Source organism: Juglans microcarpa x Juglans regia, chromosome 2S (assembly GCF_004785595.1).
Source record: "Juglans microcarpa x Juglans regia isolate MS1-56 chromosome 2S, Jm3101_v1.0, whole genome shotgun sequence".
NCBI lineage: Eukaryota > Viridiplantae > Streptophyta > Magnoliopsida > Fagales > Juglandaceae > Juglans > Juglans microcarpa x Juglans regia.
In genome coordinates, this window is record NC_054597.1 from 34,494,538 (window position 1) to 34,511,738 (window position 17,201).

The 17,201-nt window shown below is 34.9% G+C and overlaps 2 protein-coding genes across 3 annotated transcripts; one reads left to right on the forward strand and one right to left on the reverse strand.

Annotated features, from left to right (window-relative positions):
• The first annotated feature begins 687 nt into the window (after positions 1 to 687).
• LOC121251756 (RRP15-like protein) lies at positions 688 to 4,386 on the forward strand. The gene is made up of 8 exons (XM_041151106.1): positions 688 to 1,343; positions 1,412 to 1,513; positions 1,649 to 1,730; positions 1,854 to 1,873; positions 2,018 to 2,078; positions 3,317 to 3,396; positions 3,876 to 3,983; positions 4,101 to 4,386. Exons 1-8 carry the CDS (start codon positions 939 to 941, stop codon positions 4,137 to 4,139), a joined length of 897 nt encoding a protein of 298 aa, XP_041007040.1. The 5' UTR covers positions 688 to 938; the 3' UTR covers positions 4,140 to 4,386.
• Positions 4,387 to 6,211: 1,825 nt separating this feature from the next.
• Positions 6,212 to 11,168, reverse strand: LOC121251757 (zinc finger protein CONSTANS-LIKE 9-like). 2 transcript variants are annotated; one of them, XM_041151108.1, is made up of 4 exons: positions 10,266 to 11,168; positions 9,078 to 9,283; positions 7,674 to 7,978; positions 6,212 to 6,990 (listed from the first exon to the last, which is right to left on the reverse strand). In XM_041151108.1, exons 2-4 carry the CDS (start codon positions 9,237 to 9,239, stop codon positions 6,861 to 6,863), a joined length of 597 nt encoding a protein of 198 aa, XP_041007042.1. In that variant the 5' UTR covers positions 9,240 to 9,283; positions 10,266 to 11,168; the 3' UTR covers positions 6,212 to 6,860. The 2 variants fall into 2 exon arrangements, with proteins under 2 accessions (XP_041007042.1, XP_041007041.1); XM_041151107.1 differs by having other exon boundaries at positions 9,078 to 9,305.
• Between the last annotated feature and the right edge of the window lie 6,033 nt (positions 11,169 to 17,201).

Here is a 17,201-nt window from a genome sequence, read left to right on the forward strand (position 1 = left end):
TAGAGTTCCTTGTCATTAGAAAGAAGTGTGAAAACATATAATAAATATCAACCAATGACATGACAAAGAGAGATTACAAAATAAATATCAATGTTATGCACTTTCATGGTTTTAATTACACCGATGGTACGATCACAAGTACACCACCATGAGGCTTTAGACATTGCCCATAAGCAAATATTTCACCCTTCATATCATTGTTGGACTCTTTTTATCTATAACGATATGTACTATTATTTTGTAGGGTAACATAAAGAAAATTATTACTTATTTTTTAAATATAAAGGTATTGTTTTCGTCTTATCATAATAATATAATATGTCACGTAATTATAAATATTTATAAACATAAATTTAATTATTTGATGTGATATGTGCGTAAAACGTGATTGAAATTATAGAACATTTTTAATAATTAAAAAAAATATTTTAATTTACTATAAATTTATGAATTGATGTAATATTTAAAAAATTATTTAAATTTTATAAAATTTATTTATAACGAAAGTCTTTAGTTTTTAAAAGAATTGTGCTACATATAAGTCTTACATTTTGTACATCATTTAAAAAATATATAATTTTACTCTTTTATCTTTATATTTTATGTTTCATGAATAAATTTATATACTTTTAAATGATGGGTAAGAGGGTAATATTTATGTATAGAATTTTTCTTCTAAAAACTAAGAGCGGTTTTGGTAAAACCCTAGTTATATTTTTGTATCCACCAGAGCCTGGAGGAAAGCAGCAGCACGTCTCCGACACTCCTTATTCCAAGTAAACCTTAACCCTAGATGCCCTTTACCTATGCCCCGAAATCGAAATCTCATCTTATAAAAAAGACCCCATTTTTCTTTTACGCGGAATCGCTGGTTTAGCTGTTTGATTAGCTCTGAGAAATTTAGACTTCGACTGGTTGCAAAGTTAGCGAGGTCGGGCATGGCTGAAGAAACCCTCGTGGCAGAACCTGCAAAGGTTCCGAGGAAGAGGAGGTTAACGAAGAAGAAGGCCTCTAGGGCTAAGAAAAACCCAAAGAAACCAATGTTAGAGGGCATTGGTCCGAACATCATCAAGGTTAAGAAGATTGACTGGAAAATGAATAAACTGTTCCGTAAGCGAGCGCGAGAGTATAATTCGGATGAGGATAATGACAACGACTCTATGGCCGTCACTGGAGATGACGAATCATCCGAGCTAGAAGAAGTGGCTATGGATAATGGAGCTTCCGATGATGAAGAAAATGATGAAATTATTCCCGGAATTACGAAGTTTGTGGAGGGTTGTAGAGCATTCAGGATTGCATTCAGGAGTATTATCAAGAAGAGTGTGCCTGATAATTCACTTGTAAGCTACCTAGCTGTTTGGTTTCTTTTCCAGACTGGCATTTTTATAAAGATTGCTCTGCTTTGCAGGGCCCGGTGCTGTCGGCGCACAAGAAGCTCATTGCAGAAAAGCTTGCGGAAGAGGAGGCTGAGAGGAAGATCAAGGGTGATGCCAAGAAGGAAAAGCTCTTGGTAATTCAATCTAAAAAAGTCGATTATTCTGTCGAACAGATGTGTTTATGTGTGCTTGTGTCTATTTAATTGACATCCGTCTCTCACCTGATCCGATTGGTTGCTCATCAGACTTCCGCCTTCCATATAATATAGGTGGGAGAAAAGGGGCATGTTAAACCCGATAATTATTTGGATTCGCATGCAAAGTTCCTAGTAGGCGTTGCTACAAAAGGAGGTACGGTTTTTATGTTTTTTTGTTTAGGATCATGTGATGAGAGCAATGGTTTTATCAGATTGATTTTTATCCTCAATAATTCTAACTAAGTTCACATTACCGTGTGTGTTGCCGGAGTTTCAGTGGTCAAGTTGTTTAATGCTGTAAGTTCTACATGAAGCTTTTCCATTTTGTCCTCTTTTTTTTTTCTTTACTTAAATATTGATTATTTTTCATTTCATTTTGTTCGATTGTTTCTATTGCAATCACGTTCAGTTCTGAACTTCTGTCTTTTGTTATTTATGCAGGTCAATAAAGCACAAAATGCTCCGAAAGGTCTGAATCCTTTGAGGTCTAAGGATGCAAAAGGTATGCTGATAGATGGCGCATCTACAGTTGTCACCGTAGACAACTGTGGATGGCGCATCTACAATTTGAGACCCACTTATTCCTTGATCTACCATATCTCGTAGCCCAGTTGTTTGTTGTCACCACATCGATGTGAATACCTTTCTCTAGTTATAGCCTAAGATGCTACCTTCCCAAAAAGATTTGGGGATTACTTTCCTTGTAAATGCAATTTGTCAAGTATTACTGAGTCTCGGATGATTGAGTTTCAGAATCACATATTTCTCTCTTGTATACCATCTGTGTACTTGGGCTATGCCTAATTATGAGGATCAATAATTTTTCTTACTTATCAAAGAAAATGTTTCAGAATCACATATTCATGTCAAGTTCTTTCAGTATGTACATGGGTGTTATTAGATTGCAATTTGTGGTTTTATTTCATTTTTTTTAATGTTTTTCTTATGCCTATGTACGTATCTTTGAACCTCTGAAATTAAGTTTTAACCTTTTGCCTGCCATTTCTAATTTCTTTTCTTTTGAGTGCCCAGAAAGCCTTGGTGTGAACTACTAATATGGCAGGTGGACATAAACTTCCCATTACAATCAACATATCCGAGAACTTCCATAAACTGTTTCAAGTTCTGGTGTCCCTCCACAAACATCTAATTTTAACATCTAAGCTACTGCTTTGATCATTGCGACCAAGTGCGCTCCATGACCAAACATCTACAAGACTATGGAAGATTCATATGTGGTTGTTATTGAAAGCTGCCACCCAGTCCTCATATCTATCTTCTTCCACTCCCTATCTGGCATAACCATGCTAAAGTGCAACCCCATGTGTTTTGTAAAAAAAGGCAGGAGTAGCATTCTTGTCTTTATGCATTCTGCTCAAACTTTATGTTTATCTACTTGTCTTCTCTTACATACGCATTTTTCATCTACAAAAAGAAAGAAGCTTCATTGTACAGGTTCATACCTGACCAACAATAGTATTACCATTGTTCATAAACAACACAATTTTGGGCAACAATTTGAAGTTTACAATTTTCTTAATCATTGTTTTTGGGTGAGACTGCTCACAGGACCCATGATTTGCTTTTGCTTACTGCCAATTTTGACTAGATGATTAAATATCAGCTTATTCAGTGTACCAATGTTTAATCCTCACCATGTCATCATCGATTTGATCTACGTTTCTCCTTAATATCTGCTTCCTAAAGTGATTCTAAGTGAATATCTCTGAATATTGCCAGCACTGAGGAAGCGGAGGAAAGAAACCTTTTTCTCAGAGTTGGGCAAAGCCTCACAGCCAGCAGCCAATACCCCTGCTAAGGTAGTCTTTTTCTCTTCTTGAATTTCTTGGTTTTTATTTTTTTTTGGTCTTTCGATGGCCAGTTTATCTATGGATTTCTTTTTACTTTATTTTGTGCCTTTTCTTTTCGTTTTCTTGCCAGTAGGCCTGCTACCCACACCCGCATGGGCGGGGGGCTGAGTTTAGTCCCTGTTGGCCAATCAGCCCACCGTCGCAGTAGGGGTGGGGCTGGGTACCCGTACCTGTTCCCCACACCTACTTTCCAGGAGGGGTGGGGCGTTTCTGAATCTTTTATTCAAAGATATTACTAAAGACTGTCTTATGGAGTGTGTGTACAAATGGCATTTATCTAGTATCTTTTTTATACTTGTGAAAAAAATGTAGTCACTTTTTTCTATCATCTGTTTGTACTCACAGTCATGCATTTAGGTGGTCTTAATATCTCGAGGCTTTCACAAATTTAGATGACCTTTTATTTTTTTTCGTATTGTGATATGCAGGGTGGTACATCTACTAGCCAGGTGGATGTAGAAGGGCCTTCCTGGGCTCCGTTGCGTGATAATTACATGTTAACTAATTCTAAGCTGAAGGACTGGGATAAGTTTCCTGTAAGAATTTTTCATTAGTATATTGTTGAATGCGATTCTATTAGCTCTTCCACGCATATTCCCAAGCAGATGCTAATTTATTTCTTTAAAGTAACATTTTTTTGCAATATGCTGCAGGAAGCCAGTGTAGTAGATGACTTCAGAAGCATGTCATAACATGGTAATTCTGACGATTATTAATTTTTGGAACTCAATTAAGATTACCGTGATTGTTTGTCAGGCAAACTTTCTGTCAGCTCAGGGAAACCAAAATTTTGTTTCTTTTACCACATAGGAAATTATTTATGCTTTGAAATATATTATTTATATTCTTGTCAAAAGTAATGTGTTTATATATCAATATGATTGTTTTTGTTATCCATTCACCATAAATGAAGGCTTCAGGCGGTATATGATTACATAATTTTTGTGACTCCATTACGAAATTTCTTTTGGGCGAGTGAAAGGTTAGCCGCATTTAGGTGATAATTTTTTTTTTATATAAGTAATAATATTATATATATATATATATATATATATATACATATATGTATTAATAGGAGTAACTAAGTAGTACAGTGAACGTATACAAGAAAACACCTAGCCCATACGTGAGAGTCCCTAATGACCCTAAATTCTACTAGCATTTAGGTGATAATCTGCGTTTCAGTGATTCACTAATCAGTCCATGCTATGAATACATTCATGCATTGAAATTTTACGCAGCCTCTTGATTCAGACATCAAAGTTTCTAATTATACAATTATGATTGTGTCTGTGAAAAGGAGTCTTGAGGGCATTAGACAAGCAACAAATGGAACGAATGATATATATATATATATATATATATATATATATATATATATAAAGCACTAGTTTTCATATTGCTTCTTTTTTTCTTTCGATTTTCATAACACGTTATAAAGCTATCTGAGCAATTGATTGTTTGACATGATTGTTGTGTTAAATTTAACTGTACCATTTTTTATTTTACCAAGTAAACTTAATTATTTATGGGAACTGCGGTCTCGAGAGTTTCCACCATAAATGTAAAATGCATTTTTTTGTGTGTTTTTTTTTACAAGTAGTTTTAAAAAAAAAAAATCACAAATTTATTAAAAAAATATTGAGTAATGATATATACAATATATTTTACAATACATGTTATAAAATAAGGATGTTTTTATAAAATGATGATAGTTTTATAAAATATTTTATAAAAATATTCATCATTTTAAAATATTGTTGCGGAAAGAATCGTAAAATGTGACCTGTGATTATTATTTTTCTTTGGTTTTTTTTTTTTTTTTTTGGTTGCAAAAATTTTTCTTTGTTTTTTGGAATACAGACAAAGTGGTGATGCTCTTGTCCTGTCATAGATGCAACCGACACTTAAAAATTTGTACTTATAATTACATGACATCTATTGATGAACTACGTTATTATTCGCATTTCGAAAATGCCTATCAACTTTGTTCACTGAAATTGCCAACCAGAAGATTATTATTTGAAGAATGCTATAATTATAAAGAAATTTTATAAAAATAAATTTATAAATTAACGTAATTTGATTTAATTTATAATAAATTTAATTTTATAATATATTAGATCTATCACGTCAAATCATATATGTTTAAAGTATCGGTCTTTATTATAATTATGTCACACGTGTACCACATCTGCAATTTTCGAGTTGTACCGTACATTTTCACATCTGACGACATGGATCACAATGGGAAGTCATATATAGCCACGGCATTGGTGATGTTGGAAGCTGGTGGGTTCAAGACCATTGAAGGTGTAGGTGCAAAATGCTGAGTGATTTTCTTCCCGAAGATTATCTTCAGTTCGCATAAATATTTTGAATAGTTTGATGTGGTCCAAAGAGAGTCAGCGACAAACCGAGAATATTTAATAACGAGCATTTCTGAATAAAAATTAAAAACCATCTTACACAAAACTTATATGTAGCAAACAAGAAGGCCATATAATACTACCGGAGTATAACAATTATAGACAATACCATAAACTGGCTGCCAACACCATATTTCCAGTGCTATTACAACTTTTCTACAGGAAAACAAAGTCGAGCAAACTATCCGCACAGTTCCTTTAACATGAAATTCTTCCACACTCATTGGCAACCCAAAATATTTACACTGATGTAGAACCACAAGATTCCCCTCTCCAAAGCATATATGTATATATATATATATATATAATACATGCTCATGGAATGAAGAGAAATGTAGAACAAGTTTTTCTTTTTCTTTTTCTTTTTCTTTTTTCCTGAGCACGGAATTGCATTTCACCAGACATCATACTCTTTGGTGAATATGAATCCCACGCTACGAATTAAAAAGAAACGAGAACATTGGAAGCGCTAACATCTTCATCCCTTGCATTGCTTCTGTGAGTACAGCCACCCACCATGACATGGCTACTGCATTTATAGAAGTGACCAAGAGCAAAGATTACAACGATCGTTAATTAGGCTGGAGAGAAATGGTAGGCTTCTCCTTTCCCGAGATAAATGCGCAGAGATGGACATAAAAGCCCATAACTTGGATTCAAGGGGGCTATGTGGTCTTCTGTTGGTTGTGTCAAAAGCCATCAATCCTTCATGGTGACGATGATCAAAATTCTGCTCCTCAACTTATTGGTAAAGCATCGGAAACCAGCATTTTATATCGACCGTTTTCTCCTGAAGAAAACCAAGGCCCCACAGATATAATCTTTCTTCTTGCCCGCTAAGTGAGGCCACTCAGATATAATAATACAGTATGTCATTGCACAGGGAAATATGCATTGCTGTCATCCATTCTTTAGGTAACAATAACTGATTCCTCCAACAGATCATCAAGAGATTCTTTTATAAGCATGGTTAAAACCGTACTCTCAATAGCTTCTGGTTTGTGTCAATAGATCATAATCATAAGCATCACCAACTTTGACAAAGCGCCCCTTAACACGTCTTCTTACATCGGCCCTTGTTTTGCGAGAGGCATTCCTCACTCTTTTCTCGAACCTAGAAAACAATTATAAAGTTAAGAACATAAAACACTGACTAGGAGATCACCATGCCAAAATGCTAAAAAATTAGATAAGAGTTCAATGAAAACGCCATCATTTTTTTTTTTCATGAGGATCAAATTTTATTCAATCATAGAAAGAGGCATAGTCCTAGTACACAAGATGTATGCAAGACAAGATGCCTAATTAGGAGAAGTGATGGATACAAGGAACTCATGAGAACTAACTCCATTAAAATCTATATCTGTAGCATCAGCTAGGGTATTACATATTTGTGAGGATGTGTAGCATTATGATTGAATGGCATATTATACACTGGTACATATAAAGACATTTACATGAACATGTATGCATTTTATTGTTATGGCATGCATATTATATATTGGTACATATAAAGATATGTACACGTACATGTATGTATTTAATTGTTATGGCAAGTAACCCAATCTAGACAGCTAAGTAGACATTCAAGGACTCGGAAAACTTCATAACAACATGCTCTAGTAGAAGAAAAAAAAATGGAACCATGAAATTGCTAAAAAATACATACCATATCCAAAGAACTAGTAATGCAGGGAAGAAATCAAGAAAACCAAACTAGAAAACTTTATCCCCTGGAAGCTATAGTACAAAGAATTGGTAAAGGAAGCAGAAGACAGCTTTCAATTTTGTGATTACTTGCGTGCTTTCTTCTTTTCCTTGTAACGCAAAATGGCATTCCCACGATTAGTAGATTGGCAGAAACTCTCAGGGCATGGAGGACAACAGGGAGGCTCCCCCATGAGAAGTATTGAAGAAGCCCCACAATCTTGATAGTCTCTAGCACTACTCTCTCCAGTAAGACCAGAAAACAGAAGGCTTGAATGCGCTTGCATTGTCGTTAAACAAAGTATTGGTTCAGTTTTAGAACTAATCATAGAATCAGCAGACGCTGCAGTGCTGCATGTTGGTTGCATTGCATTAGCTAGTCCAACTGAGAAACCCTGGAGAAGAACATCTAGATTTGAACATGAGTACATTTTTTAAAGATTATTATTATTATTATTATTATTTTTTTGATAACTCATTTTACAAAGAATTATATTAGGAAAAGCTTAAAAATGGTGGGGAAAATATAAAATCCTATCTACCATGACTACATGTGAGATGGAGCACTCTTTTAAGGACACCATGCGCATCCAATTGTTCTAAGCATGCTAGTCCAATAAGCTTGTGAACAGTAATCAACATTAGAATTTTTTGACAAAAAAAGTGCTTAAGCATTGCTGTTGGGTCCACCCCCAGGTCATGATTACATAAGTGTATATCAAGTCAAATAGTCATGCCCCTCATATAAAATTCATGCACCTTACAGTAAAAGATCCAAAAATCATGCCTTCAAGCAAATACATATAAGAATCCCTTCTCGAAGGAAAAAACATTGGCAATAAAAACCACCTCGTCTAGTTAAAAACTGAAACTGCATTCATCAAATAAAATTTTAATCAACAAGCAATACTTCTTCCTTGGCATAAACAAGCAATACTTGCTGGGAAAAAAAATAAAAGATGGCATAGTTTAGTATCCTCAACACACTAAGGCCTAATTTGGACAATAAGTTGAGATGAGATGAGTTGAAATGGTTTATGAATAGTAGTGAGATATTTGAGTTGAGATAAAATAAATTAGAAATGGTTTGAGTTAAAATATTTTATGTGGTTTTGGGAAATGAGAGAGAAAAAGTTGAATAAAAATATTATAAAGTTAAAATATTGTTAGAATGTAATTTTTTAATATTATTTTTGTTTTGCGATTTGAAAAAGTTGAATTGTTTTTTGTGTTTTGTTTGGAAGTATGGAAAAGATATAATAATTAGATAATGATTAGATAAAAAAATTGAAGATTTGAAATTGAAAGATTTTGTGGTATTTGGATATTGAGATGAGATGAGATAGGATGAAATGGAAGCATTGCTCTATCCAAAGCAGGCCTAAGAGATACCAACTTCAGAACCAGGCATGGACAGACTTTGAGACAACAGGCAAAGCACCAATAAGTATTACGCAGGAAGCCTACATTTCAAAGAGGATATGAGATGAGTACGTTAGCAGCAACTGCACCCTTACAACTGGAATCAGTAGCAGACACGTCCTTTGTCCCAAACAAGCTACCAATGCCACGATTTTCAAGAAGCTCTTCAGAATGACTGAGAGCTACACCAAAGAGTTCTTCATAGTTTTCAATATTCAAATCCACTTCATCCATTTTGAAATCTTCATACAGATCATCTTCTTGACTGAGTCCAGGATCTTATATACCAGGACAGCATAACTGCATGTTAATAAGGTGAAATTTGGATGTCTTTGATGAAGAAATCGGATATAATTGTTAAACAAGCTCCAATAAACCATGCAACTTAGCTTAATTTTGAATGCTACAAAAACTTCGAGAAAAAAAAAAAAACGCAAGACATATATACCAATTGTTTCGTTCAACATCTTCAAGATGTAAAGCCCAAAATAGAGTCCCGAGTCATCACAACCATAAAAAAATGGGAAGGTATGGGCACCATACAACTGATCTTGTAATAAAAAAGCGACTAGAAAAGACAATTTTTTGAAACAAAAAGGAGAATTGGAACCTTTAATTCCAGCAGGAAGACTACTGTTGGGACCACAAGATTACACGAAGATGTAAAGCTCAAAATAGACTCCCAAGTCATCACAAGCATGAAAATGGGAAGATATGGACACCATAAAACTGATCTTGCCCTAAGAAAGCGACTAGAAAAGACAATTATATGAAACACGAAGGAGAATTGGAACCTTTAATCCTAGCAGGAAGATTACTGGTGGAACCACAAGATTACACGTCTACTCCATTCCCAAACTATTTTAGCTTCAGTGGTCAGGTTTTAACACGTTTAGAGTGTTTGGAGTACCAATATCAATCGAGCTTTTGCCAAGTCTACAATGTTTGGAGTATGATCGTAAATCTAGCTAGTGCAGCATTGGACATTTGAATGAATAGTACATAAATCATAACTGGTGGAACCACAAAAGTATATAAAATATTTTAGGGCTTCGCAGCATATAGTAACTCCAGTTAATAATTGGCATCTACTTTATATGACTTGATAATCAGCAAGCTAAGCAGATTTAGTAAACAGAGAACAAAATTTGAAAGAGAAAAATCCCAGTACCCAGCAAGACTGCAGTGATTTTATTGCAGTTTATCCCATAAACCGTAAATTTTCTCTGCTGAAGAGTAAATGAGACAATTGATATAAACCTTGGGCAAGAATGCATTTGAAGAACCAGCCGGTTGGTCCAGAATGTGAGGCCGAGAGGATCCAACCCAAACATTGCACTTCTTCAAGCTGTGCACAGTATTCAATTCAACTGAACTAGATATATTTTGACTCGTGTTGTTTTCTGAATGGCCCAAAGCAGTTTTTGCATTATTCTCCATTATGCTCATCAATCCTAGTTCCTGTTCACAAGTAGATTCACCCACAGGAGGGGAATCTAATACGAATGACCAGATTGAAGAAAGTTCTGCAGCTGAAGGGCACCCAGAATAACAGTTGATTGTTTGTCTCTTATTTGTTGAAGTTGAGGTAGAACTGCCATGACCCATCCAATCACAATTCTGACAAAGAGAGACCCTTTCTTGGGCGCATCTTACTAATGCAGGTTGTGAATTGCATCTTTCACATAATAATGTTCTCGAGTGACGTTTGGATAAGGCATTAGCATAGTGAACACTTCGGTCACATGACAGGCATAAGCATGCAGCATCTGACCGGGAATATACCATGGACTTTTGATACCCACAAAAATCACATAATAACCCATCCTTCAATTTATATTTGTCCTGTTACCAAACCCCTAGTCAAATTATATATTAGCTTGCCAAAAGCAGCTACTTACACAAACCACAATTCTTCCTAGTGCCCTTATAACCTTCAAATAATGCATATAGAAACAAAGGCAATAGGTCAGGTCGTATTAAATAAAAATCAATTTTCATTGGTAAGAAATTGGGATTACACCTCAGATACAAGGAAAAGGTCAATTTCAAAAGAAATTTAGGGCTGATTTGGTCACACAAAATCAAACTATCTCATCTCATCTCATCTCATATAATCATTACAAATTTCTCAAATTTTTACACAAAATATAATAAACAATTCAATTTTTTCAAATCTCAAAATAAAAATAATATTAAAAAATAATATTATAATAATATATTATTTAATTTTTAACAAAATATCTCATCTCATCTCATCTGAATTGATACCAAACGAGGCCTAAGTCTGATCCTGAAGTTCCAAAGAAAGAAACGCAAGAGGCAAATCCAGTTACTGTTGAGGTCGCACAAACTAGAGAGAGAGATCTTTGAAGCACGTGTTACAATTAAAAGAAAATGCTTTTGTCAACTACAAAAGGTGATCCATGAACAATAAATCGTATAAACGAAATAAAATCACATCTTTCTTTACAGGAGAATGAATTCAAAAGTTGAAATATTTAGAAGGGTCCAGGAAAAAATACTAAGTTTATAAACAGGACGTTTATCTTTCTTATTCATAATCGCCAATAATCAAAATAAGATATTAACTCTATGATCAAGCCACGAGCAAATGATGATACCAATCCAAATTAAATATGTAAAAAAAGGAGAGAGAATCAAACCTGCCCTGTGCTTTGAAAACAAATTAAATAAAATATAGAGAAAAAAATATAGAATCAAACGAAAGCTTCCTCCTAAAAGCAAATAAAATAAAAATCATTAACTCCAAAATTCAGAATCAGAGATTCACACGAAAAAATCAACTCCAAAGTTTTGAAAAAAATAAAGGGTACCCAAGTGATAGTTTTTCAGTGCGTTCAACATACATACCATCCCACCCACAAAGAAGAACAAGGAATAAACATAACAAATCTAGCTACGTTAAAATTTGAAGCTTTTATTCTTAAAATTTTATTGAGACCGCTCACAAGGAGATTTACTTTAAGAGAAGGAATATTAAGTAATCATGCAAAAGAGCGAAAAAATAAAAAATAAAAACAAAACAGAGAACCAGAGAGCACAAATGGAAAAGGACAAAAAAATAAAAAAATATTGGAAAAGAGCTGAGTCTCAAATTAATTATAGAAAAATACAGTCAATAAAAGAAACCCAACGAACAAGACCTTTCCAGCATCTCCCGTGTCTCCGTCCGTGATTGCAATTTGCTGAGGATAGGAAGATAGCTTAGATAGGAATGGAGTGGGTGTGAGAGCAAGTATGTGCGTAGCATGAGTGCATGTATGTGCTGTATACGTGTACGGGAAAAGTGACATTACCGCGAAAAAAAATAAAAAAATGCATAGAAAGAAGGAAAATTTATGCCCGAGGTTGTCGGGCGATTTAAAAAGATAATAATATTTATAGTCATAAATTATAAATTCCGTGATTTGTTTTTACAAAAATAATAAATTATAAGATTCATATAAAAAATTAATTTTTTAATAATAAATCTCATCATTTTTAAAAGAAATGTGCAACATTTATATAATCTATGAGTATACCTAATATTATTCTTTTTTTAAAATATTCTAAAAAATTATTATTAGACCTCGTTTGGAACATAGACTCATCTCAATTCATCTGAATTGAGCTCAAATTTAAGTTTAACCTAACATTCAAACATACAACTCACAAATTATTAAATATTACTCAACTCAAGATTCAATAAATCATTTTCAACTCATGAATTCTCTCTCAATATCGATCTCAAGTCACTTACCAATGAATACAATCATCCACTACTTTTTTTATAAATACAACAAACGTGGCAAAATAAAAGGAAGTGTTTAACAAAAGAGACAAGTGCATTTGGATGTTGAGATAAGTTGAATTTAGTTGTGAATAGCAGTATTTTATAGGTCTCATTGAGATGAGTTAACTTTTTTAAGTTAAGATGGATTTAACTTTGAAAAAGCTGTGGTTCTACCCCAACACAACACCTAGAAGGGGTGAATAAGTGTACTACAATTTTGATGGTCTATTCAAAAATATTATTAAATAGACAATTAATCAATGAAATAAATCATACAAATAATCAACACAGAAATTTGGTCACGAAGTGGAAACTCATTTGAAGAACGTCTTCAAAATCTAAAACCACTTCGAGTTTAAGTCAACACCTGAAATCCACAATAGAAACTTTAGTTTGTTACAACCAATTTAAAAATATTCATAAAACTTTTGTAATAGCTAAACTTGGCTTGCAACACCATGAGTGATCCATTCGATCTCTACATGCAGGCAATGCCGAAACTCCGCCCTTTTTATAGCTTCCCACAAGAACCTCTCGATCTCTGCATTAACAGCAGCTCCAGAAACATTTCGGCCAATGAACACGTCCACACCAATGGACTCAACTATGTTTAATCTTGAGTGCAATATGATGGAAATGTATTCTCCAAGAGAGAATTAACTTTGACTGTGGAAGGGAGTTTCTCTCAAATACTCTTAGAAGAGGCTCAATTTTAGCTCAGTTTCTCCACACAGTAGAACAGAGCATAAGTTTCATTTTATACCCACCAAAGAATATGGTGCTCAAATCCTGATTTAAGTGACAATTCTGAACATTCACTCGAGTTATGTGTCAAACGTATATCGAGCGCATGATATACTTCAGAAGTTGCTCGAGCTCCATATTGAGTGAAGGTTGAGCGAACTTTCTGTCTACCTTCCACTCAAGCGCTACATCAAGCGCCTTTCAAGCGAACTCTCTGTATAAGTTTCGCTCGAGCGCTTGTCAAGCCAACTTTCTGTATGAGTTCCACTCTAGCTCCCTGTTGAGTAAACTCTCTGTATGAGTTCTGCTCGAGCTATGTTGAGCTCACTTCAATCCATTTTTACTTTAACCTACTTCAACACTTGTTACAAAATAATTTTATAAAGAATTTCACAAGAATATGCCAACACACTTATTTTTACATTAACAATCTCCCCTTTTGGCATTTCTATGACAAAACATCTAACCTATTCATGGACGTAATCCTAACACACCCAACACAGGATTCTCATATACAGGTACAGTCTTGAACAAGCTGGAATATTCTTGCAAACACTTAATAAATAGATAAACGTACCAAAATAGCAAGAAATATTCACATATGTGTCATCAATTTCTGCTAACAAATTTAAAAGCAAGAATTCAAATATAGAAAAACAAGCATATGGCAAGCACATTTTTCATAAAAAACATTATCATTTAAAATATCAGACATTGGATTTCACAAATAAATACAGCAACACAAAAAATTGTGTTTCACAAAAAAAAAAAAAAAAAAAAAAAATCTTTCGCTAGAATTGCACGCTACTTCCCCTAACTGTATCCTATCCTACTCCATATGATGCTCTCCTTACATATGGTACCACTCCCCCTACCTGTATACCATACTCCCCCTACATACATATCACTCCCCATTTTTGTCACAAAAGGACAAAGCACTCAATCCTCACCACTCTTATCATCATCATTATCCTCATCAGTGGTGAGAAGTTGGATGTCTGACAAGTTATTGAACCCCGTGTCACCAACTGTTGTAGGCTATCTATGCGAGTATCTAGGCGATCAAGATGAGCATCGATATTATCTACATGCGTATCCAAACGAGCTTTGATGCTATCTATACGAGCATTCAGACGATTGAAATGAGTATTGATGTGGCTTAATTAATCAAGTATCATATGCATATTCGGCTCATTAAAATCTGGTGCAGAAGTGATGGTGCCGAGTTAGATGGCTACGAGTTGGATGGCCCAGAACGGGACGGCTGAAAAGTAGGTGCAGGAGGATGCTCAACGTCTAAAGGATGAGGGCGAATGTGTGCATGACTCAGTTGAATGGTCTTAAGACCAATAGGAGCCTTAAGACGGATTCTAGGCTCATGGGGGGAATAGTGACTAGCTAAGACAAGGCAATGCACGTGATGAGACACATGAAAGTTAATCCAGTCCATTTATTGTTGAACTGAAACGCCTCAAGGATGACCCGACACAAGTGGCTTTCCAAATCAATGGGAACGTCATTGATCAGAGTATAGAGCAGACTAGCTCTGACGAGACCAATACCACTCTTATGCCTAATAGGATAAAGATTGGTGAGCATCATTCGACTGAGAATGAGGTAGTACGCTCAGCAATGGGAGTACGGTGATAAAAGTTTTAAGCGTAGAGTTCCCATGTCCGAGCATTATGGAAGTGTGCTTGGACGGGAGCAGAAGGATTTTTCCGAAGTCACACACATCGAGATATGGTAGCACTCTATAAACAACTCAAACACTAACAATGAGACAGTGTGCTAAACGATACAAATGGTCCAATATATGTATGCCTAATATGTAGACAATGCATGCCCAATGTATGATGTTGAAATAACAAACATGGATAGATAACATACATGCCCAATGCATGTGATGTCTATGTCAATGTGAGTTTAAGACTTCATGTATGTGCTATGACTCTCCTAAGTACTCACATCACACAATAGTGACCCAAAATAGTGTATGATTAATGCGAAGCCAATGCATAATGAAAAACAATGTAAATACAACAATATGACCATTTGAGCATTTCATTGAACACTTGGTGTGCATGCTATGCCAAGCATGGGTGTTCCATCACTCTTCTAAGTACAACACAACACTCAATAGTGAGTGACCCACAACACCTCCCAAATAGGTATGCTTAGAAATCAACGATCAACACGTGATGACCAAAACATAATGGTCAATCCACTTTCCAACCCGAAATGAATGACCCAATGTATGCATGTTCAATGGTGCCTAAAGTGCCTAGAGTGAATGACCCAATTGGCTTGAACAATGCATGACTCATGATGCATGGACTAGTAATAGATGCATGAAAATGATGCATGAACATTGCAGGCTTAGTACATGATGATTCAATGATGAAAAACCCTTAGAAATAACAAAATGCACCATTTGAACATGTGGTCAAACACTTGATGTGCATGCCAATGTGAGTTTGGCAACTTTAATGCAAGCTCTACAAGCTTCCTAGGTTCACACATCATGCAATGATAGTTTGGAGTTTGTGAACAATATGAGGTTGATGTCCAAAAAACATCTCAAATCGAGATTATAGCACATATCATGATGATCAATGTAAGTGCAACAAAAAGTGTCATTTAGACATTTCCTCGATCACTTGGTGTGCATATTATGCAAAACTTAGGATTAGTGCATCTATGTTCTCAAAATTCCTAAATATAAGCACACCAGTACCAACACCAACATTTTCTCTATCAACATCACCATCAATCTCCATTTCACAAACCAATTTCATGACCCAATACAAGAGTTGAACATGAGATGCACGACCCAAGATGTCTAAGTGATCAATGCAAGGCTAATACATGATGAAAAATATGGGAATGCAACAAGATGCAACATTTAGGCATTTCCACGAACACATGGTGTGCATATTATGCAAAACTGATATTTCAAATTCCATGGGTGTTTCATGACCCTCCAAAGTACAATACATCACTCAATGGTGATTGGAGTTCTTCAAGGACATAAAAAGCATACCCAAATCTTAAATTGAGATTCAGATGAGTCACATGATGAAAATAAAAGTGTGTTAAAAAACTCTTCTCAACATGTAATGGATGACCCAATACACTGGAACCTCAAACATAAAGTATACATGATGCTCAAATGAGTGTAATGGACACCAATGGGACCCAAACATTTATCCTATAAGGGCCAAAAACTAAAATCCATCTACGTATAAGGATGTAAAAATGAAAATATACAATGCACAAGATAGGTTGGAGGATAATAGACTTACTGTGATTAAGATGAGATTTGGTGATAGGAATTAAGTAAACGATGCATGGAGAGGTGAAGTGTGACCCCCCAAATCATCGCTTGGGATGGAACGAAGACTTAGAGCATCGGGACATGCAACACAAGGTTACATACCCCATTCATAACAGTTAATATGTAATGCATCATAATATGCAATTAGCAGTATGCAATAATCGTAGCAGAAATAAAATGTTAAGGTGAAAAATATGTCAAAATAACTAAAGCATCTTAACTCTATTAGATAATCATCATGTTCAAAATACTAAAGTAGTATAGACTTATATACAAAATCATATCATTCTCTTCATGCGATTTAAGGCATAAAGAACTT